Raw genomic sequence first — 24,229 nt, 5'->3', positions numbered from 1 at the left:
TCCTCTGCGGTGATGGTCCTCTGCGCATGGATCAGCTCATAACTGCTGACCATAGTGCACAACCAAAGCACGAGAGTAACCCTCTCGGCTATCAGCACCACCCAATATATCCGGGGTGGACCTCCCGACCGTTGCGCTGCCAGGTTGTAGATCCAGGGACTGCTCCCGGCCGTCAGACGTGAGCTCACGCATGCTAACCGCAGCGTGACTCGTGACGCCATCGAGCATAACCCTCTCGGTTCACGAATCTCCCCGGACTCGACCTCTGGTGGAACCTCCGTGATGGCCTGGGACATCTCGCTGGCTCATGTCCCTATTCGGGCGCCAGGAATATAAGGAGTGGGAAGTGACAATTAGCTACTGCTAATTATTAGAGTTGTATTCTACTGACCTCACAGACGAAACATGAATAAAGATAACTTTATTCCACCACTGAAACCTGCGTTTTCAACAGATTATGGGCCCAGATACGTCTGGATTTCGGAAAAACGAGTTAGTGAAAGGGGTACTCTCAAGTGAGGATCATCAGCGCAAAAGCCACACAGTAAACGAAAATTACCGAGTTCGGTAATTATTTTACCGAAATCCTAACATGTGGAGATCGTTAAACTGTTCAGTAATTTTTTCATGGCTGAGAAGTGACAGCTGTCAAAGATTACGGATCTTTTTCGGTAAAAAATAACCAAAACTCGGCTGATCATCGGTCAAAATATTGACAGTTGTCACCATGACAGCTCGTTATATAACCGACCAATCGGTATTGTTGAACCGAAATGTCTTTAATTATTACCGAAAGGTCGGTTATTTTTAACCGAAAAACTAAAAAGCTTGGTTATGTGAACCGAACAACTGGTAGACTTAACCGAAAAATCTGTAACGATTACCGAAATACCTAAAACTATCACCGAAATACTTGAAATTTTTACCGAAATACCTGTAATTATTATCGAAATACTGATAACTTTTACCGAAAAAACTGTAAAAGTTCGGTCATATTTACCGAACAATCGGACGAGTTTACCGAAATATCTGTAATTAAAACCAAAAAACCGGTAAGTTTTACCAGATAAATTCAAAAAGTTCGGTAATGTTTACCGAAAAACTGGTAATTTTCACAAAATTCCTTCAATTTTTACCGAAAATTCGGTTGTTTTTACCGGAAAATTGATTTTTTTTCGCCTAAATATCTGTTATTATCGCAATGCCGATAATATTAACCAAAACTAAATTTTTCACTAATTTTTACCGAAAACCGTAAAACGTTCCGTAGTTTCGGTGTACATACCCAGCATACTACACGAGATGATTTGAGTCTCAAATATCATCTCATGTAATATGCTGTGTATCATAAGCTGAAACTACCAAACGTTTTTCGGTTTTCGTTAAAAATTACCGAAAAAAATATTTTTTGCTAAATACTATCGCATTTCTAGAGGACGCCTCAATAGCAGAGGCTCAATCTACAAATAAGGAAAAATAAGGAGCTGTATCAAATTATTTTAACTTTATTTTCTGTGTTATGGCAACATGGCACCGTCTCGTGGCTTTTCAATGGACAATGGCCATCTGCCACAGGTGCCTGGAGGAAGGTTGTCACAGCCACGGGACCTGGAAGTAAAATTATTTTTTTACTATAGTGCGGAAAATAAACCCATCCGATGTACCTTTACTGGAGCTGCGATCAAATTAGCAATCCATTCCATGCGAAGCGCCGCGGTGCTGGTGACGTCCCAAATCCGATCGTCTACGTGCGTTCAAGTGGAGGCCATCAAAGCAAAAAAAAACTGCTGCTTCATTGCTCAAAACACGCGAAACTGAAAATGCCGAGCAATGGCGACGACTGGCCGGTTAAAAGATACCCATCACACTCGAGCACACGAAAGTAGTCGAAACGATTAATTTCGGTTGCAAGTTGAGAAGGAAGACCCGGAGTGCGAAAAAATGACAATCGAATTTTGACGTTCGTCTTGTTTGCAGTTTAATTTCGGTGATTTTTTACCGAAAATTGATGGCATTGAGATTTGTTTACATTAAAATATGAGAACTTCGGTAAGTCAAGAGCCGATTTACTGAACTCGGTGAAAACTAAACGTCAAATTGATCAATTACCGAAAATTTTCTAATTACAGAACTAGTTCTGTAAAATAAATTACCGAACTCGGTAATTTTAGTTTACTGTGCATGAGATGCTCCAGGTCAGCCAAATGGCGCAACCGGAGTTCGTCGCCAGAAAGTCGGGTTTCAAGAGGGTCACTCTCGACGCCGTCACGAGTAACGCTGCGGTTAGCAGCGTGATTTCATTTCCGGCGGCCGGGAGGAGGTTGGAAAAAGCTTGCCGAGAGGGTTACTCTTGTGATGAGGAGCTGCGCTGTAGCCCTTCCGCGAAAGCTGATCCATGCCTGCAATACGATTTTTCTGCGGCTTTGGAGACGGTGTCTTGGACGACGGCTAGTTGCCAGCAACTTCAGCAACATACCAGAGCCAGATTGGACTCATGCTGCTGAAGGTTGCCCTCCGGCTTCCAGAAAAGGTCTAAAAGTTGACGCATCTGGACGAAAGTCTATGAAGCTGCAAGTCGAGAATATCGTTCTCGTGCTTTTTAGCTGTTTAGAAGCTGTTCCGGGTGCTGCGGAAGAGGTGGTTCAGGCGACGGTTAGTTGTCAGCGATTTCAACCACTTCTTGATGTTTGCGGCATTTAGGACGAGTGCTGCCTATCGAAGTCTGGTTTATTCTCGGAGCCACCGAAAGAGAGCTTTGTTAGCCACAAGACGATGCTTTTCTGGGGTTACCAGAACACAACACTCAAGATATGTTGTACGATCGCACGCTGAGGTTATCAGCCACCAGAGTCAACGCAAGATTCGCGATTCTGGTGCCCGTCAGCGTAGGGTGCGAAACGAGAGTGACTTCAACGGTAGCAATGACGATGATGATCAAGATTCCGTCAATCCCGAACCGGCCCAGAGACGCAAACAGAGAACAGGAATAGCTAATCAACGCTACGTGGCTAACGTAGCCGCTCAAGGGCCAAAGGGACTGCTTTTCCGGAAGACCACCATCGACAAGGGAATGGCAGCCTTGAAAAAGATCGAGACTCGGGCTGGACGAAATGAGGTTATCTCACTAGGCAGCCGTTCAACGATTTGATCGGTTGTTTGCAGTTTTCGAGGCCAAACATCAGTGCTGCGGTGTCCGCCAAAACCCGTGCCAGGAAGTTGTACATCAACATGCTGACGAAAGTTGAATGCTGCATCATGGACGACGAAAAATATGTGAAGGCCGACTTCCAACAGATCCCCGGCAACCTGTTTTTCACGGCCAACGGAGCATGTCCGCACTCAGAAAATGTACAAATTTTCGAATAAATTTCTGGTTTGTCGAGCCATCTGCACGTGCGGGAAGCGGAGTGCACCTTTCGTGACCCAGGACACGATGAACGGACATGAAAGTACATGTACATGAAAGAGTTCCTCCAGAAGCGGCTGCTTCGTCTCCTGAAGGCCCACAACGTCCCATCAATCTTCTGGCCGGATTTGGCCTCATGGCACTACTCCAAGGACGTGCTGAAGTGGTATGCAGACAGTAAGGTCAATTTCGTGCCGAAAATGTTCAACCCTCCCAACACTCTGGAGCTCCGCCCCATCGAGAAATTCTGGGCGATTATGAAGCAGCACCTTCTTAAATGACCTAAAGTAATGAAGACAGTCGAGGAACTAAAGAAAGTATGAGTTTACATCCAAAAAACGGTTGATTCACAGGATGTGCAGAATCTTATAGTTGGGGTTAAGGTCAAGGTGCGGGCATTCGCGTATGGACTGTAAAAAAATCGAGTAAAATGAAGTTTAATAATTTTCAATCTCTGAAAATTTGATGGCAATCGGATGAAAACTTGAATTTTGCGAATCCATTTTGTGTGTGTGGCAATTTCATCGTTGACACCCCTTATGGTATATAATTTGCTGTACATATTTTTAAATATTTGTTACATGGTCGAAAAATGATCACCAATATTCGAATTCTAAATTCAAAGGTACATATTCCATGCTTAATCTTGGCCTTAATTGATTTTAACCCCAAGATTGAACCTTTTATTTTGAATTGTATTTTACTCCAACCAAATATGTACATTGTATAGTACACTAGCTGACCCGGTGTGCTTTGCTACACCTTCAAAAATTTTTGAAACTTGTGGTACCTAGTTATTTAACTTGTTATTTATTTGCACAAATTTTTAAGTTCAATTTCAATATCATTAAATTTTTTTTTTCAAAATGAATTTGCAAATTTTTTATTTTGAAATCTTAATTATTTTTTTTTAAATCCGTGTTTTAATCCTTTTTATGACTCTGAATTTCTTTGCTTAAAAAGTTTATAACTTATGCTAAAATATTTTTTTATAAATATGAAACTTTATCAAACTATCATGTGAGCATTTTCAGTAACAAAATAACATCATGGGACATTTATTTTACCTATTCGTTCTCGAATTATCATACGAATTACCCCCATTCCTATATCCCTAATTGAAAGAAGGTGGGTCTCATAACATCAGAAAAACACTTCTTGTATACTAATACGATCCCACGCCATATCAGTTATTCAAAAAATGGGTGTCCCTCTCCCTACTGTATATCTCCCCTCTGGCAAGAGAAGGGGTTTTCAAACCATCGAAGAAACATTGCTTGTACACAAATTTGCTCCCATGATAATTTAATTCTATTTTCTCGATAAGTTTTAGAAATATTAAACAAATTTTATCAATGCCCTCTTTTCCCTCTATATCGTTCCACTGATTTGTGGTAGTGATGCTAAACTATCGGAAAAAAACATATCTTGAGCTCGAATACCCTCTCATGCCAAATTTGGTTTCGATTGATTTATAACTTGTCGAGTTATGCTATAAAATTTGTATCGGAGCCGCTCTTCCTACCTATCCCCTACCTAAAAGAACAGGATCAAGATTGAACATTCCGTGTATTCAAATACACTCCTATGCCAAATTCTTCCCCAGTTGCTAAATTGAATGATTGTTCCATTTGTTAGATAAGTTTTTGGTTTATGCAAAACAATCATACATATATGAGCTTCCGTCTTCCCTAACTGCATTCTCAATTGAAGGAGAAAGAAGTCTCAAATAAGCTAACAACCATTTTACGTATTCATGCCAAAGCTGTCCCATGCCAAAGTTGTTTCCTTTTGCTTGATTAGTTCTCGAGTAATGCGAATAATTGTAAAGGAGCCCCCCCCCCCCCTCCCCCTCTCCTTCATATCACTCCACTGGAAGGAGGCAGTAGTACCAAATATTCACATAAACCTTCCCTGTGCTCAAATACCCTCTCAACCCAAATTTCATTTCATATGCTTAGTAAGTTTCCGAGGGATGTAAAAATTATATGGGAGGACCTTCCCCCCTTAAGATTTTCCGACTTGAAGGACGAAAGGTTCTCAAAATATCATAGAAACATTTATCGTAATCATACACTCAGAGGAAATCTTATTATAAATTTCATAAGATACATCTTATGAACCACTTTTTTGCGTCCAAACTAATTTTTCATAAGAGTCTTATGAAATTCTTTCAATTTTCATACGATGTTCTTATGAAAAATAGAAGAAACGGCATTGTGAAAAAAATGATGAACACATTCATTCACATCAGTTTTTTTTCATCATCTAACAGTACGAAGCAATCGCCAGTTCATAGTTATTATAGTTTCCCTTCAATGTTAAATGTTATTGTTATCTCCGGAATGGTAAGTTCGATTTGATGTTTTTGGTGTGAACGTTGAATATATTAGTAAACAAAAATACATTATTTGTTTACTTTTCAGCAAGCTGATAGGCAAAAAACGAAAGGTTGAAGATTAAGATGCGGCAAAAAAAAACTTTGATGGAGCCGTCTGTTGATGCGCTGCTGATGGTGACGACCATGAAGGATTTAATTTTAAACAAATTTGGCAAACAATAAAGTGAATGTTTTCAGCATGAAATATCGAGAATTTTTCTTATTAGAAAGTGATTTACTGTTTCCATAAGAATCTCTTATGAAAAGCAACAACCTCTCATTGAAGTAGGCGTTCATCTTCAGAATTCATTCGCGTCATAAGACAATCTTATGAATTTCATTAATTTTTCTTATGGCGCCACTTCATAAGAGAATCTTATGGCATACATAATAGTATTTTTCTGAGTGTATACCTTCCCACGTCAAATTGGGTGCCATTTGCTTGATTATTTATCCAGTTATGCTAAAAATTGTAAAGGAGCACCCTACCCCTTTCTATATCCTCACTGGAAGGAGGGAGGGGTACCAAATATTCATAGAACTGTTTATCGTACCCATATACCCTTCCTAGCCAAATTTGGTTTCATTTGCTCGAATAGTTTTCAAGCTATGCAATAAAAAAGTGGTTAGAGGCCCCCCTCCTTCTTCCTGTATCTCCAATGGAAGGAGGGAGGGGTTTGAAATAATCATAGAACCATTTTTCGTATTCCACTACACTCCTATGCCAAATTTTGTTCCATTAGCTTGATTAGTTTTCGAGTTATATGAAAAATTGTAAGGTAGCCCCCCTCCCCCCTTCCTATCATCCCACTGAGAAGAGGGAGGGGTACCAAATATTCATAGAAATATTCCTCGTTCCCAAATATCACCTCATGCCAAATTTGATACCATTTGCTTGATGGGTTCTCGACTTATGCAAAAAATTGTCTTTTGTTTGGGAGGCCCCTCCCTCCCTTCATGAGAGAGGGAGGGGTCTCAAACCATAATAGGAACCTTCCCCTGCCTCCAATACCCCCACCTGCCAAGTTTCACGCAAATCGGTTCAGTAGTTTCCGAGTCTATAGGGAACAGACAGACAGACAGACAGACAGACAGACAGACAGACAGACAGACAGACAGACAGAAATTCATTTATATATATATAGATGTTAGAATTGAAAATTCTGAAGTTAATATTTTTGTTTAGATTTCCTTATTTTAACTTTGAAAGGTATTCCAGTTTAAACTCTGATTCAAAATATCGATACTGAAATTTTGGTTTCAAATTTTCAATGTTAATTATGATTATATATTCTGTAATGAAATAAAATTCAAAAGCTCATCATTTTTTTTTAATTTCTCGAAGTAATTTGTATTTTAATCTAAATCTGTTTAGTTTAAGTTTTGGTTATAGATATATATCACAACATGGTTTTCTATTAATAGCTATGCGTTTTTTTTAATTCTTATTACCCTTCCCCCCCTATTCCCCTCATGGGCAGATTCTTCGAACGGGCCTGGTGCTACATGCATTTGAATCGTTAAACATCATTGTCAAATGATATCGTTGAACTTACCCAGGATAAGCCGCATTGATGTTGCTAGATTGTGCGTTTGCTGCTGCTCCTGAGTTGCTGGATCCATGCCCACTCCCGGAAGTGAAAGAGGCCGCGTTTGCCCCAGACGCCGAAATGCCCGCACTGAAAAAGAGATAAAATCAGTGCTGCGAATTGACGCACAATTTGAACTAAATTTGACACAGGTAAATAGGTAGTCTAATCCAACCAGAGCAAAGACATGAATTTCATTAGACTGCCGATTTCATATCGTCTCTGTTCGGTTCATGCAAATTGTCTCATTTTATTACCCTGGGAATCCGCCATTGAAGCTCTGCGAATTGGCGACTGCTGCAGACGCGCCGCCACTAAATTGGCCACTAGTAGGACTGGTGCCGCCCGCCGTCGTCGTCGTGGTGGTCAATGAATTAGCATTGGCACTTGATGCTGATCCCGAAAAACTACGAGCCGAAATAAAAAGGAAGAGAAAATTAGCTCAGATATGCGCTTATGAACTAGGGTGACTGCTTTTCTACAATAAACAAGAGCTTCTGATCCAGATTTTGATTTTAGAAAATCGAAACCCTTCAACTTAAAAATGTAAGTGTTCTTTAAAAGGCTAAAATAATTGTAATAAGACAAAAACGAGGAAACTTGCCCAACTTGATTGCTGTTGCTGCTGCTGATAACTGCCTGGGCGGCTGTCGAAGTTAACGCAGTAGATGCACCGCCTATCTGTTGATTCAGGACGGTTTGTGAGCTGGCTCCGGCAGTGGCGATTGATGCCCTGTAGATCAAATAATAAAACAAAACTCGGTAAAAATATCCGAAAAAAAAATCTTTCCAAAGCTAAAGAATGTTGATTACTTCCTGATTAATGGGTCTTAATATCTTCTTCAAAATTTCAAATTTGGTTCATTTATACGGCTTGAAAAGATATGTATTTTAACGATTTGAAAAATTTTTATTCTGCGAGTTAGATTCGGTTAGTTTTTTTCTGCAATTTTTTTCTTTTTTGATATGATTTCCATTGGAAAATGACATAGTTAGATAGCTTTGAAATATGATTATATTCTACTTACAAAAAAAATCTAATCAAATCTAACTCAATTTTTTTTAAATCTTTAAAAATATACGTTTTATCAAGCCGTAAAAATGAACAAAATTTCAAATTTTGAAAGATCTAAAGACCCCCGGCGCCAATAGTCAGATAATTAAAAAAAAAACCCCAAGAAAAGGTTAAATAAGATCATCATGACCATTATTAAGTCGATAAAATAATTCAACTATTACACAAGTAATTATAAAAGAATTATAACATTACGTATCAACAAGCCGTTAGAGACAAAAGTCAAATCGAATCTCAATCAGTTTCGTTGCTTGAAGCGCATTCAAGTCTTTTGTTCGGAAAGCTATATTCCTAACCTTAACTTAGGGTTGCCATCCGTCCCGCAAAAGCGGGACATGTCCCGCTTTTTTATGAATGTCCCGCCGTCCCGCTTTTTCCTCAAAATGTCCCGCTTTTTTTTCTTGGAAAACCTTTACAAAGTTCACAGACTTACACTAGAAAAAATCAAACTTTAGCCTCAATTCGAATTCATTGGCTCTACAGAAAATCTTTCAAATAAGTATTTTTCTCAAAATAAGTAGAATTTTTCGTAGTTTGTATAGAAAGAATACTGAATAACTCTATCGTTCCTAGCATTACAGTAAGATTCTGATTCAGTTGACCGTTCTTGTTGCACGTTTAACCAGTTCAATGTTAATAACTTTGGTATGAAGCAAATATGGTTTAAGTTGCTTCCAAATAATTATAGACCTTAATTTTTCGCTAGAATCATTATTAAATTGTCTTATTTGATACAGCACCTTGAAAGACTCAATTCAATTGTCCAAAGTGTACAATGTAGGAAGTTTTCTAGAGTTCTCAAATTTTTAAAACAAATTTGAAATGTATTTGTTTTTACACAAAGGTATTATATGCGGTATCAAATCCGCCGTTTACATGTAGGACTTGAAATATTTTCTCTCAAATACCGTGTTTATTCGCGAGAACCACAGTGGTCCAAAATGCGAAAAACGTGATCGTTGCTTATAACTTCTTTAGGTCACATTTTAGCTTATTTGTGTCTTCGGAGAAGTTTGACAGTAAAATCAGGTCTATAATAAAAATCTATTTTTTTTTACAACACTGTGGAACCGTGTGAAATAAACTAGTTTACGTGTAAATAGAAGACATGTAAGAAAAATCTTAGCAAAATGAATCCGCGTAAAAAATCGTAAGTGTACTTTCTATAAACAACTTTGACTGAAGGTATACGTACAAGTTTGGCTATACAATTCAGCTTTTTTGAGAGTTTCTCAAATGTCCCGCTTTTTTTCGTGAAATGTCCCGCTTTTTTTCTAAAAGTATCTGGCAAGCCTACCTTAACTTAACGTTTCCTCTCAATCACCACGATATCTTGCTGTTTGGATCAGACCCGTAGCCCATACCTATCGTAATCAAAAAGCCCCAGATTAAGCTTACTTTGTTTTACTGGTTGTAGGTAGTACCTAAGCTGTGACAATTCATATTTAAATGCACTTTCAACATCACCGAAAGAGAAACGCCTCAAAGTAGGCAGATATTGTCAATTTTCTTTGCAGCTTACGACGGCACATATTAGTATGTACTGATTCAGATTTTAGTGGACTTTCTTGGTACTGAACGAAAAATGTAATACTTATAGTACTGTAAAATGGGGTGAATAGAGACAAAACGTGGAAAAATGTTGTGATTCGAGAACTAAGCAATCAAAAAATAATTTGTTTCCCTTGGTTCATTAATTCATTGCTTAAAACCAAATAAGCGTTCTGTGTATATTGTGTTGCTGAATATGTCAACAAAAAATTTAAATCATAGTACATATTAAAAAATCTCTAAAGCTTAGTATGATTCTTATGCCCAAAGTTTTAAATTCTTGTTTTATTTCGAAATTTTAATTCGCATTCGTTTTCTGTATTTTTAAAATATAGGCCTAATATATCTAGATCAGAATAAGAATCTATGTATATTTGGAATTATTTATTTATAACTTTCCAGAAATAACATTGATTTGAAACTTTGATTCTGATTAATCATGAATTGTATCGTGTGAGTTCATGATCATAAGTAAGAAAATGGGCAAAAAAATGAATTTCCTTTTTTTGTGTATTTTTGGTGTTGTGTATATTTCCAGCTGAATTTGAATTTCGAAGCACCCACCACCCTCCCTCCCCCCATGGATAAGTCCTTCAGGCAGGCCTGCTTCTGGACTCTTGATCAAGTTCACTCCCTCAAGTTCACTTTTCCTAGCCCCCACACTTTTTTTACAGTTTTCTAGACCTACCTCGAATGATGCTAAACGAAGTTGAATTTTGACCATTTGATGGCATTTTAAAGCGTTTAACAGGGTGGCCACAACTTTTTCCTATTGAAATTCCCTGTCTTTTCCCGGTATTTCCGCAAAAAAAAATCAAGGTTTTCCAGACATTGACTGTCCGTTTTCGTTGGCATAAAGCAAAATTTTCAACTTATTTCATTGATTTGGTTGTTTCATAACATTCAAATAATTGAACACTTAGACGAATAACATTATATTTTAAGGTTTTCATCACTTTTATATAAATGATAGAAAAACATCCCACATAAAATCGTTATGGGTTTTTAAATCATGTTTACAAAAAAATCATAAATGGAGTGTTAAACAGGACATTTTAGTCAATCATCCGTGATGTGACATTCTGTCATTTTTTTAATGTGTTACAGATATCAATTGTGTTACTGAATCTTACAAAGTCCATGTCTCTTGAATTTAAAATTGTTCATGTAAATTGTCATAGAGAATTCAGTAAAAATTTTCAAATTTCAAATTTTTTTTTTCGTTTTACAGTCAGTAATAAATGCATCGTCAAGTGTAATATAATTTTTTTCTAAACATTTATCATACTGATTTACAAAGAATTGTTTATAATTGCCAGCGTTTTTCAAAACACGGGGCAATTATTAGCACTAGTTTTAGGCATTGTTTGATTATCTAAACTTATCTTTGATGTTTAAAACACCAATAACCGTCAAGATCTTAAAAATAAACCGTTTTACATAACTTTGTCAGTTTCTAAAATCTGTGAACATGAGATTGTATGGACACGATTCCTAGTTCCGTAGTGAATACAAAAATGTCCCATGACTAATTAAGGGTTAAATTTAAGACCACAAATCGTATCTAGACGCAGTGTTTAGATTTCTCTAGAAATATTGCCAACACTAGAAATTTTTACGTAACAAGAAATTCACCAGTGTTCAATACTTCCCCATATTTACCTGGGTAATTATGAACAGATATAGAAACAATAAAGAATGATCTTTGTTCATGATAACTTTAGTTGACCCTACCATTTTCCGAAGAACTTGTCTTCTGTTTTAGCTAAGTTTTAGAAATATATTCTGTAGAATCCAGTACAGATTTTTTATATATTGAAAATGCCAATATTTGCAAAAAAAAATCTTATTTATTTTTTGTATCGTTATTATTATTGTATTTTATGCAATTCAGTGCTAAAAAGTTAACTATTAGACACTGAAAACATTTTCGAAAAGCGATAATTTTCAATACAAACTGTTTTTTTGCCTGAAAAAATACAGTCCGCGATCTACTTCTTCACAAATTTTCAATCATTTGGCATATTCAACGACATGTGGTTATTTGCAAGATGCACTTCTTGTAGGTGAATTCATGGATTTTCCTAGCTTTTATAATGATTTTTTAAAGACTCGACGTAATTATCCAACTTGGCAAGCCTCGTTGAATAAATTTACGACTCGTGCTGAAGAAATAAACTTTTTGCAACTTGTTTCAATGAATAAATAATTAGAAACCATTCACCAAACATTGATTATGAATCTTGAATTCAGACTTCAAAAGCTTAAAAAAATAAGACAAATAGTTACAGCGTCTTTATTAATCAAGTTTGAGGATTATTCATCCTGTTGAATAATCCTCAAACAAATCATATTTTGAGATATAGACTTAATTTAAAACATTTATTCAACTTAGATTAACCCATTGTTTTTTTTTCTTAATTTTAATCTAAGGAATTTCAGTTTCGAAATGAATATAAAACAAAATTGCAGAAGGAATTCAAAACTATGATATGTAAATATATTGTATAATAACATGAAAAGTATCGTAAATCAATAAAAAAATATTTTTGATTTTCAAAGGGTAGTAAAATTGCAATTTAAAATTTTACAGTTTGAATTGATTGATACTCGAATTAAATTACCTATACTATTTAAAAAAATCTGAACTTCAGGACTCATAATTTGAGTTCAAAATAACATTTGAATACATTGAAATTGCAAATTTTCAAAGAAATTTGAAAAGGAACAATGTAATTGTTTGTAGTAGTCATAAAAAGTTTAAAATAACCTATCTAAATCCTCTTCTGCATACGACTCCATACTTGATTCCGAACTTTTTTTAATATATTTTTAGCATGATTCAGTAGCGTAAAGTTCTCGACGTTTTTATTTTTTATTCAGTAGAGGATTAGCTTTGTTATGCAGAAAAATGTGGATAAGATTAAAATGAAAAAAGTAACAGCCGACTGTGGCCTAGAGGATAGCGTTTCAGTCTTCTAAGCCAGAGTTCATGAGATCGAGTCTCGGTGTTAGCATTAGTAAGATGCTATAGCCATTATATCCTTGAAAGATGTACGCTTTAGTCTTAAGTAGAATTTAGCTCTCTTCAAAGAAACATGAAGTTTCACTGAGATCCTATAAGTGTGTGTTAGTTTTTTTAAACAGTTAATTGTTCAACATATATTTTTATTTTCAGTCAATTTCTCGGAGTAAAATTATGAAAATTAGATGACTGTTCCGGTATATAATAGAATTATATCGGAATATAATCATTGCTTGGAAACAACCCCTGTAGCAGGAAAACAAATCTTACAATTTTCTTCAAATACATGCTAAGCTAAGACTAACGTCAACTGTATATTTTAATGTTAATTTTTTCGGCAAATCAGTCACATTTTTTAGAAACGAACAATATTTTGTGAGTACAACATAACACTAATTAAACCAACAAACACTATTTTTATTTTTTAAAACACGTTATAACACTTGTAGAATCCCTGAGGATGGTGTTAAACAACCCCAAAACGTTGGAGTAAAAAAATATCGTTCGTTTCTAAAAAATGTGACTGATTTTCCGGAAAAACTAACATTAAAATATACAGTCGTCATCACAAAAATAACATAAAATGCTAAGACTAACTTTAAGGATTTATGTAAAAACAAGTTGAAAAGTGGACAAATAAGGTCAAAGAGACTCAACAGTGTATATAAAAATTTTCAGAAACCCTGAGCAAAGTTATAACATGCATTTTACAATTAAAACATGAAATGTACATGTTTTCAAATCTGTAAAGCCGTCCTGAATACGAATTATTTGTCAGATTCCGTCAAATCTAGTTCACTAAATATCACTAAGTTTTAAGTAAAATAAATCCATAATAACTTATAAACCGACAACCCTATATTTAAACAAAAACTGATTTCGAATCTTTTTATAACCCTCTATTTGATTGAGGATTAAGAAATCACCTAGCTATTCTAGATCCAAAAATAATGCTTTAAAAAAACTTTTAAAAAGGCAATAGAAAAAAGTAACTTTTTGTGACATCATTGAACTCATTGAATCATTGAGCTTACGATATCAAAGATTTAAATTCTATTAACAACTTTATTGAAGACTTCAAACGTTTTTTGACTTTTGCTTTATTGATTTATTCATTTTAATCAAAAAAATGTTCCAAAATATCCTTAAATTCTCATATTTCACTAGATTGTGACAAATAAACCTAAAGGACACCTCAGTTTTCTCAAAATTTTCAACTATTTGCGGTCTTCGTAAAAGTTGATCATTGATTCGAAGCCTACGATTTGAGTATCTTAGGAAAGTTCTAAAATGTTGCTTAAAAATTTCTTAAGTTAACCCTTGAATCTCGAAAACTATAGAGCTAGCAGAAAAAAAAAACAAACTGCAAATTTGGATATGTCGCCCTCAAATTAGTCAAATTAGCTCTCAATCCTCCCGGACAAACGAAAGAACGTAAATTTGGTTGACTTGTGCTATCGAGAAGAAATAAACTAAAAAATCAATATTATTGCAATATAATTGTAATAATTTTGTTATTTGAACATGGGTCTTTTTTAACATTCTAATTCTAGGATTTTTTTGCTAATGCTAATTTTTGCTAAATGCTACACTCAAAACACAAATAAACATATTTTGAGGAAAATACCATGTAATGTTAAATCATTTTAAGATTTTGACGAATTTACATGTCTTTTATTGACATAAACAAATTCTTATGAAAATAGAAAAAAAAAATCCACTGAATTTTTCTAAATTTTATTCCAATTTTCGTCACGGATCGGTATAGAAATCAGTTCATTCGAAATTTTCGCAAATTTCCAAAGAAATCTTAACATATTCAAGCTTTAAAAAGTGTAAATTGAAATTCTCTGGATAAATTATGACCAGTGATCGAAAAAAGATAATTTTCCAAACAGTGCGTTTGATAGTAGATGGTTTCAGCGATGTCGAATTTATTATTTTTTATAAAGCTACAAAAAACACCGTGTCGTGCATAAAGATGATTACCTATCTTGTGTTTAACTCTTAAATAAAACACTATCACTGACAAATTATAATATTAGCAACTTTTTACATTTCCAAATTTGCAACAAACAGTTCTGGATTCGAAATTTAACTTTAATTTGCTTGCTTTATATGATTGATAGTTTTTTTTTAAATAATTGTAATGATGTGCGATACTTGAACACATTTTAAGAGACTTTTGGAAGCTCTCATCTCATTTTTCGTGGCCGTTTTGTTCTCTTGGTAAAATTAGTGACCTTTTTTTCAATTTAAAGGTAGTTGAAGAGAAATCAGAGAGTAGTTTAAAAATTTCCAGACTTATGATATTCTTCTTAAACATTTTGGAACCAAAACTGAATTTCGGTTTCCTTTTGTTAATTTTCACGGTTTTGGGTATGAATTCCCAAGGAATATTTAAAGAAGGTAGTGTCGAGGCAGCCCTGCTTTAGTATTAGTACACACTGCGACGTCACAATCACGAAAAATCTGTTAATTTACTAGGAAATTTGAAGAATTTGCTGGAAATGTTCCACTTTTAATACCTGTTATTCTAGAAGGATTCTTGCTCTTCAAGATTGGTAAGAAAAAAGTTGGATTTTCGAGTAATTTTTGTATGAAATAGACCATCGAAGTTCGAAAAAATGGTGGATTTTCCCTACTCAAATTTGCAAAACTTTAAAATTAGTTCAAAGTCTTCCATGAAAATGATCAAGTCAGTGCAGTTTAAGATCCTTATTACAAAAAAGTTATCAAAAAACAAACTTTAATATAAAACCACAATTATTTATTCGCATTTTAGGAAATCGAGTTAACAATAATCAACTGATGTTAATTGTTCTACATAAGAATTGAATATGGTAAACCGATTGGATAAAAATCATGACAATCAGTTGAACACTCAATAACTACCAGCTAGACCTTTTTAAAGTATATTTTATCTTCGTTTTTGAACGTTTTAGCTTCAAGATGACATTGTGTTCATTATTAAAATGAGAAAAAAACATAATACAATCTTCAAAGGACCAGAAAATTTCATAACATAGTGAAATAGAGGTCTTACAACACAATCAAAATGAAATTGGAATTCATTTTCGTTCTAAAACATGTTTTTCATTGAAATTTTTGCCATTCGCATATAAATTTTCGATATATTCGTTTTTGTGACGTCACAAAAAAATCCAATATGGCTCTCGACACTACCTTATTTAAATATTCCTTGATGAATTCCCGGGTTTTCCCAGTTTTCCCGGTTCGATTTTCAATACCCGGTTTTCTCGGTTCTGTGGCCACCCTGGTTTAGGGAAATTTTACACTCTCAGTCACTCTCAAACAACATGAGCAATTTTCTCGGTATCAATGCCGCTCCACAAAAAGAAACAGCTCATGAAAGCAGGGATCTCAAATATCTCCAACATTTTTTTTTTGAATGAATGTTTTTGTGAAAATATCACTTTTACATTCAAAAACTTTTAAAATACTTAGGTGTGTTTTCTTCTTCTTCTTCTTCTTTTTACTTGAACTGCTTATGCAGCATCGATGATCTGCTATATATATAGCAGTTCTGGATTAAGGGCCAGTAACTTCGACTATATGCCCTGTGTTGCAGCTTTTTAAAATTTATAGATCTGCTTTGATTTCGCTCAAAAATCTTGTTACTTGTTCGTAATGCGATATGTTCCTTGATTTGAATAGTTCCTCCAAGTTCGAATATTTGTTGTGAAAATCGTACTTCAATCTCGATGATTCGAAACGTGGGCAAGCGAGGGCTATGTGATTTGAGGTTTCAGGTTCTTGACATAGTTCGCAGTTAGCATCGTCCCGAATTTTCATTTTTGCTAGCCAATACTTAGAGAAGTCATGGCCAGCCATCAAGCGATTTAGGAGCCGAACGTCCCTTCCTTTTAAATCTTTTCCCACGAACCATGGAACCGTGCAAAAATCTGGTTGTATGGAATAAAAAGTCTTTCCTTTTTCTAACGAGTAACGTTGGTACCATTCTTTTGTGTGTTCGGCAAGAGACTTCTTTAAAAAGTTGAATCCGTCAGCCAGCATGTACATGTTGTAAATCACCTGATTCGACTGGAGACCATGCTTGGCTAAAGCATCAGCCACTTCGTTTCCACCAATCGATACGTGGCTTGGTATCCATTGGATGGTGATTCGGTGTTTTGAGCAACTTCGGAGGATTTGTACAAAAATACTTTCAACTTCCTTGGATTCTAGTGCATTGAGGAGCATCATGCAAGATGCTTGCGAGTCGGTGTAGATGACGGATCCTTCGAGGCATTGCTGTTCAATTAATTCCGTTGCCTTTAGAATAGCGATCAACTCCGCAGAGGTAATGCTGGTTTCCTTCTCGAGACGTTGAGATAACCGCGTTCTTGTTTGTTCAACAAATACTCCAACACCGCAAACGTTTCCATCCTTTGAGGCATCTGTGAAAACACGACCACGACCTCGATATCTTCCATTCATAACGAAGAGTGCCAGTTGCTTCAGCCTCAAGGGGTTTGAGTTTTGTTTTGAACCCGTTAAGCCTTCCAAAGTCGGGAAAATTTCAACACCATGCACATTTTCGAAGCGTTCGGTCAATTGGATACAGTCAAATACTTCTTTATTCGTCCAGTAAATCCTTTCTTGATAAGTGTACTGATGCCATTTACTTACATCATCCGGTAGTTGGATTGTTTTTAGTTGACGAGCAATTAAATTGTTTCTTGACATGTGTCGACAAATTTCCTTAGAAGCAATATATGCGTGCCTAAGATCAACGGGCTCTTGACCGCTCAGAGCGACAATCACGTTTCTCGGTGTGCTCCTTGTAGCTCCCGTGACCTTTCTAAGACATTGGTTGTTTACTACTGCAAGAATATTACGATTGCTTTTGCAGGAGTTGTTGTATACTGAGCTACCGTAGTCCATTATGCTCCGGAAGAGTCCCCTGTGTATTTTTATCATCGATTCCGGATGGGCGCCATGTTTTACCCCATTGAGTACCTTGACCATATTTAAGCGGTCTTGTACTTTCGACCGCAGTTCTTTTATGTGTATCCCAAAACTAAGGTAGCGATCAAAAATTATGCCCAGGTACTTGTGACATCTTACAGATTCCAACAAAGTACCATTGAGATGTACACTTAGCTGTTTGTTGCCGTGTTGGAACAGTATTGTTTTGGTTTTTTCTGGGTTGATAGAGAAATTTAGTGTTCTGGCAGTTTCAGCAAAATTGGCTAAATATGCTTCTCCGATTTCGTTGAGAGTTTGCAAATGCTTTGCTCGAATAAGAATCCCGAAGTCATCTGCATATTGAACGAGCATCACATCTGGATGTACGATTTTATGTAAGTTAATTGTATAGACGTTAAACAGGGTTGGTGACAAGACATCCCCCTGTGGAAGACCATTATTGATTGTCCTTGATAGCGTCTTGTATCTCATATGAAAATTTATTGTCCTGTTTCTCAGGAACGACATAACCCAGCGAAGCACTTCATGTGGAACTTTTATATGTTTTAAAATTTCCTCCAATTTGTCCACCTTGATCGCGTTGAAAGCATTTGACAGATCGACACATATCATGGCAGTTGTGAATTTGTCTCGCTTACTTTGTTTCAGCCAGTTAAGGACAAATGAAACGCATGTATTTGTTGAGGAGTTTTTGCGAAAGCCAAAAGAGGTTTCTGGCAGTATATTGTTAACGTCAAGAAAGTCCTGCAGACGTTCCAATACTGCTGTGTTAGCGATCTTGGTTAAAGTGGGTACTAATGAAATTGGACGCTTACCTGCTGCGGTGCTTTGGTCACGACCGGGTTTTGGAATGGCAATTACTTTTATTACCTTCAAGCTCTCTTCTAGGACTCCTCTCATCCACATTTCGTTGATCAAGGATATTATCTTTTCAGTTACCACGGGTTTGAAATGAGCCAGTAGCTCATAAGAAAGGTGGTCTTCTCCAGGAGCTGATGTCTTCTTTTTGGAAGCTAGAATTCTGTGCCACGACTCCTTAACGAGCAAGCCATTTGTAAGTACATTTAGTGGTTCTTCGTATGGTTGTGGGTCGTGTGATCCAAAGTGTGTGTCCAAAAACGTCTCTGCCATAGCTTCGTCATCGTGTAATAAACAGTTTTCTTTTTTATAAAAACGTTTGCCGGTTAAACGTCCCACTTTCTGCCATAGTTCCTTCGAACTAGTGAAAGGGTTGAACTCATTAGAGAACTCTTCGAATTTTTTGCGTATCTCATCTCTTTTCCTCTTTTGAAAAATGGCTGCCTTTCGTTTGAAATCTAAGAGGTTATCTACTGTAGAGATCTGATTGAATTTTTTTCTAGCCTCAGATTTGTCCTTCCATGCCTCGTCTACAATGTCGGACCACCAGAACTTTGGGGTGTTTTTGCATTTCATTTTGCTTGACTTGTGTATGCTATTCATTTTGGACGAAAGTTCAGAAAAGTTGTCAAAGTCGTAGTGTTCTAAAGCAGCCACTTCTTGGCGAATAAGTTTTTTGTTGTAGAAGTGTTTATTGTTGCAATGTAAATTATTTTTCCACGAGATTTCCAGACACATATGGTGACTTCCAATACCATAGTCCAAAACCATCCAACGTACCGTATCTATCAAATTCGCAGAACACATAGTTACATCAATAGCAGTAGGTCGCTGGTTCAGTTGTAAAGGGATGTATGTCTTGCTACCGTTGTTGACTACCAATAGATTACTGTTATTTATTGCTTCAACGAGTTTCTCTCCTCTTGCATCACAGATATCATCTCCCCAGTCTGTGTGGTGAGCATTGAAATCACCACCAAGAATGATTTTTGTATTTTGCGTCAGATTAGTGAAAATAGCTTGGACGTCAGTTTCGAAATCATTTATGTTGATCGATGGACTAACATAGACCGAACAAAGTATTAAATCCAACTGCGTGATACGAATACTAACTGTTTGTGTTAACGCAGAAAGGTGTTGGGGTGTTGGTAATCTCTGATAGCTTAGAGTGTTTTGAAGTAAAATACCCGCTCCTCCGTAATTGTCGTTTCGAGAATGCGGTACAAAGTGGTAATTGGGAAAATTGTATTTATTGGTGTTTTCAAAGTTTTCGTTAGTCCATGTCTCTGACAGTAAGGCAGCAGTAAAACCATCTCCAGACAAAATTCTTTGAATTTCTGCTTTGTTTGTTACGAAACTTTGCACATTTGCTTGAAGTATTTTGAAATCGGTTTTTTGAGCCATTTTTGTTTCGGACAATTTTCATATGCAACAGATTTTATTTGGAGAGAGTTAGCGCTATCGAGAGTCAAAGATAGTTAATTTTTATTTAAAACAACTGAATTTGCTAGGTTGAAATGTTTCTTTGTGCAATCTTTAAATAATGTTTTGACCTCTTCTTGTGGTCCCAAAAGATTGATAAATTCAGAATAGAATGACATCATCCTTTCCTGGTAATTACGATCTAAATTTAATTGTGCTTGTCTTACCGCATTTTCCCATTTTTCGTCTACTTGGACCTTTCGTGGGTTGTTGAGTGCTGTACCACGGCTGCTTCCTGGTACTGGCGCAATTATTTCTTCCCGCTCCTCGAACGTAGATTTAGCTTCTGGCTTAGAGCGAGAATCTTCCATTCTGGCTCTTTTGAAATTTTTATTCGTTTGTTTCGGTTGATCCTTGTGTAGTTTTACGGCTGGCTGAATTTCCTGGCGCTCTTCGTTGGTCTTGATCCAAGCTTCTCTCATGGCATCTTTCCTGGCAAAGTTTCCTCGCGTTACTTTGGCGAAACTTTCCATCGGTGTAGGGAACTCTTCCGCGTTCAGAAGTGGAGCATATGGATTACGATACGATGTAGATACTTGTTCCTTGGCCTCAGTATATGTCCAGTTTCGCTTTGACATAAGGATCTTTATGTCTTGCTGCCGTTTCCTTTCAGGGCAGTTGTTATCAAGAGAATTATGTTCGTTGCTTCGACAATGAGCGCACCTTTGAAGTTTCTGGCAATTAACAAACTCTTCTGCCTCCTCGTGGCGTTCCGAACAAATTTCGCAACGTTTTGCTCCTTTGCAATTGGTCGTTTTATGCCCAAATCGAAGACATTTGCCGCACAAGATGATTGATGGAGTGAATGGTCGGATTTTTGCTGAGCAACAAAAAAGTTTCACATCCTCCGGTAACTGCTGTGCTCTGAAGGTGATACGCACGCGGTTGATAGGTTCTTTCTCCTTGCCTCTGAACATCCTGTTGATACTTAGGATTGGGACATCAGACTCTATGTCCCCCTTGATTTCTTCCAGGTCAATGTCGGTCGGGATTCCTACTATTACACCTGTTATACAAATCAGGTGTCTGGGGATATAAGCTTTATATCCCATTCCATCCTTTTTGATCTGCTCAACTAGTTTGTTCGCTTTCACGTAGCTGCTCATAAAAACGATTATCTTCCGTTGACTAACATATTTCATGTCAGTAATAAAATTTTTGAAGCTTTCCATTTTTCTGAGTGTACTACCGAGAGCGAATTTGTTTAGTTTTCCGGATGCTTTGTCGGCGGATTCGAAATAGACGCGGTAAGGTGCAGAGTCCGTAGCGGTATAGAAAATCTCCTCGTATTCCGTTTCTTTCGGCTGTTGTTCATGGCTGTCTCCTGGGTTCCTGCTTGTTCCTGGCGGATCAGGGGGATCCTGTCCACCCTCCATCGTTTGTGATAACCTCACTTTTCACTGGCGTCCTTCCGCCTTTCTTTTTCGGTTCACGAACTGCGATTTGATTTTTCCGAAGTCAAATAATGGAAAAAACACTTCTAAAACTCTATCGTCACTGATTTTGTACACGATACTTCCGAATAGATACGTATTTCCGGTTAGATTCGATTTTAAAATTCAAATTTTCACGCGTAGAAGAAAAAAAACATCAGGTGTGTTTTCAATTGTAAGAAAAACACCAGTTTTTGAAACTCAATTTATCGCTTAGTAGCTATCAATATTTTTTCAAAAAATATTTAAAACACTAAAAGAAGACCTAAAAGTTGATTCTATTTACTTTTTAAGAGATCTCTGATGTAAAAAGCCGTAGTAAAATAAGTTTTAAATTCATCGAAAATTTAAATACTTTTGTTTACCTTTTTTCCTAACTACAAAACGTCAAACATGTTACCTGGTATCGCGGATAGCGAACCGCGGGCCACATGCGGCTCTCGAGACCTTTCTGTGCGACCACAGCCAGCTTTTTCAAGCTTTTCTCAAAACAAAACAAAAAGATATGTCAGTGACTTGATCAACTGCACTGCACTTGTTCGTAGTGGTAGTTGTATTTGCTCCACAATCATTCTGATTGTTATTTTTATCTAGAATTTTAAGTATTTGTTGTTGTGATGTTCAACAGATGTAAGTCTGATATTATTTATTTGTTTGCTAAACTTAAAATTTGGGTTTTTTTTTCAATTTCCTGTTTGTTATTTTACTACCACTTTTAAATTCAAAATCAATACTCAGCAGATTATTGTTTTGAAAATTTTATTATTTCATTAATTTTGTCAAAACGCCTGGTGCAGTTAGCATCTAACTATTGGCAAAAAATAAAACCATTAACAAATGAAATATTTTTGTTTTTGAATATTGACGGAAATGAGGAACGTTAGAATAATAAAGCGCAAGTGAGTAATTCATTATTTTTTACCGAGATGAGTTCGTCAAAGTTGTCGTCAAAAATTCTGAAAACCTGACAAAAACTATATCTCTTGCATGAGCTTTCATGACGTCGTATGAAACAAAATGTACACAGAGAGCTTTATTACAAAAAAACTGACATAAACTAGTCACAATTGCATTCTATTTAGAATATTTGCCTGGACAACATATTCTACATGGGAAATACAAATTTTAAAGTTGTGTTGATAACTTTTGCAGCAGTTTTCTGTGATTTCTTAAGATCTTTCATACGATGTAATTAAAGTTCACGCGAGACAAGGAATATTTAAATAAGGTAGTGCCGAGAGCCATATTGGTTTTTTTTTGTGACGTCACAAAAACGATTGTATTAAAAATTTATATGATAATGGTAGGAATTTCAAAGAAAAACACGTTTTAGAACGAAAATGAATTCCAATTTCATTTTGATTCTGTTGTAGGGCCTCTATTTCACTATGTTATGTAGATTTTTGGTCCTTTGATGATTGCATAATTTTTTTTTTCTTATTTTAATTATAAATGCAATATCGCCTTGAAGCTAGAACGTGCAAAAATGAAGCAAAAATCAGCTTTTTCAAGGTCTAGGTGGTAATATTGAGTGTTCAACTGATTGTTATGAATTTAATTTAACCGGTTTACCATATGCAATTCTTGTGTAGAACAATTAACGTCAATAAATGATTGTTAAATCATTTTGCTAAAATGCCAATAAAAGATTTGTTGTTTTGTATAAAAATTTGTGTTTTGATCACTTCACTGTAATGAGGAACCTAAACTGCACTAACTTAAACATTTTTATGGAAGACTTTACAATAATTTTAAAGTTTTGCAAATTTCAGTGGGGAAATTCCACTATTTTTTCGAACTTTGATGGTCTATTTTATAGAAAAGTTATTCGAAAATGCAACTTTTTTTCTAACGATCTTGAAGAGCAAGAATCCTTCCACAATAACATGTTTTCAAAGTGGAAAATTTCCAACAGATTCTACGAATTAACGACGAAAGAGATAAATTTTCTAGTAAATTAACAGATTTTTCGTGATTGTGACGTCTCAGCCTGTACCAATACTAAAGCAGGGCTGCCTTGGCACTACCTTCTTTAAATATTCCTTGCACGCGAGATCTGTTATTTTGTGATTCGACCAAAAAAGTCTGTGCCGACTATTTGTGATGCTATTTTCAAAAATTTCATAAAAAAAATTTGCCAAACATCGATGAATTAGGTCAATCCACTTGAAAATTTTCAATCCACTTTACCTAAGTAATAACATTTCCAAAAATCAGTTTATAAAATTCTATCCCAGTGGTATCTTAATTAAGTTAGGAAAATCCATGAGATTTTAAATTTGTTTTCTAAATTCATAAATGTAAACTGTAACTTGGACGTAATTTGCATTAAAATCCGTGGAATTATGGATTTTTGTAATGTCGACAAATTTGTTCAATATCTATTCCAATGCAATGATTTTATACGCAACTTCAAATTAAAAAAACAGTTTTTCATCGTTTGTAAAAAAAAATCGGGATTTCAAGGACAAACTCAA

General features: G+C 35.8%; 1 protein-coding gene across 2 annotated transcripts in view; it reads right to left on the bottom strand.

Annotated features, from left to right (window-relative positions):
• Positions 1-24,229, bottom strand: part of LOC129759201 (uncharacterized transmembrane protein DDB_G0289901-like) — a 29,695-nt gene that overhangs the window by 4,874 nt on the left and 592 nt on the right. For both annotated transcript variants that reach the window (XM_055756607.1, XM_055756608.1), the window contains exons 3-5: positions 7,980-8,108; positions 7,633-7,782; positions 7,343-7,465 (exon numbers count right to left, since the gene is read on the bottom strand). In XM_055756607.1, coding sequence (XP_055612582.1) covers positions 7,343-7,465; positions 7,633-7,782; positions 7,980-8,108 — 402 coding nt within the window. The remainder of the gene's footprint in view (positions 1-7,342; positions 7,466-7,632; positions 7,783-7,979; positions 8,109-24,229) is intronic.

Source organism: Uranotaenia lowii, unplaced genomic scaffold (genome assembly GCF_029784155.1).
Source record: "Uranotaenia lowii strain MFRU-FL unplaced genomic scaffold, ASM2978415v1 HiC_scaffold_12, whole genome shotgun sequence".
Taxonomy (NCBI): domain Eukaryota; kingdom Metazoa; phylum Arthropoda; class Insecta; order Diptera; family Culicidae; genus Uranotaenia; species Uranotaenia lowii.
This window is presented reverse-complemented; position numbering and strand designations above follow the sequence as displayed.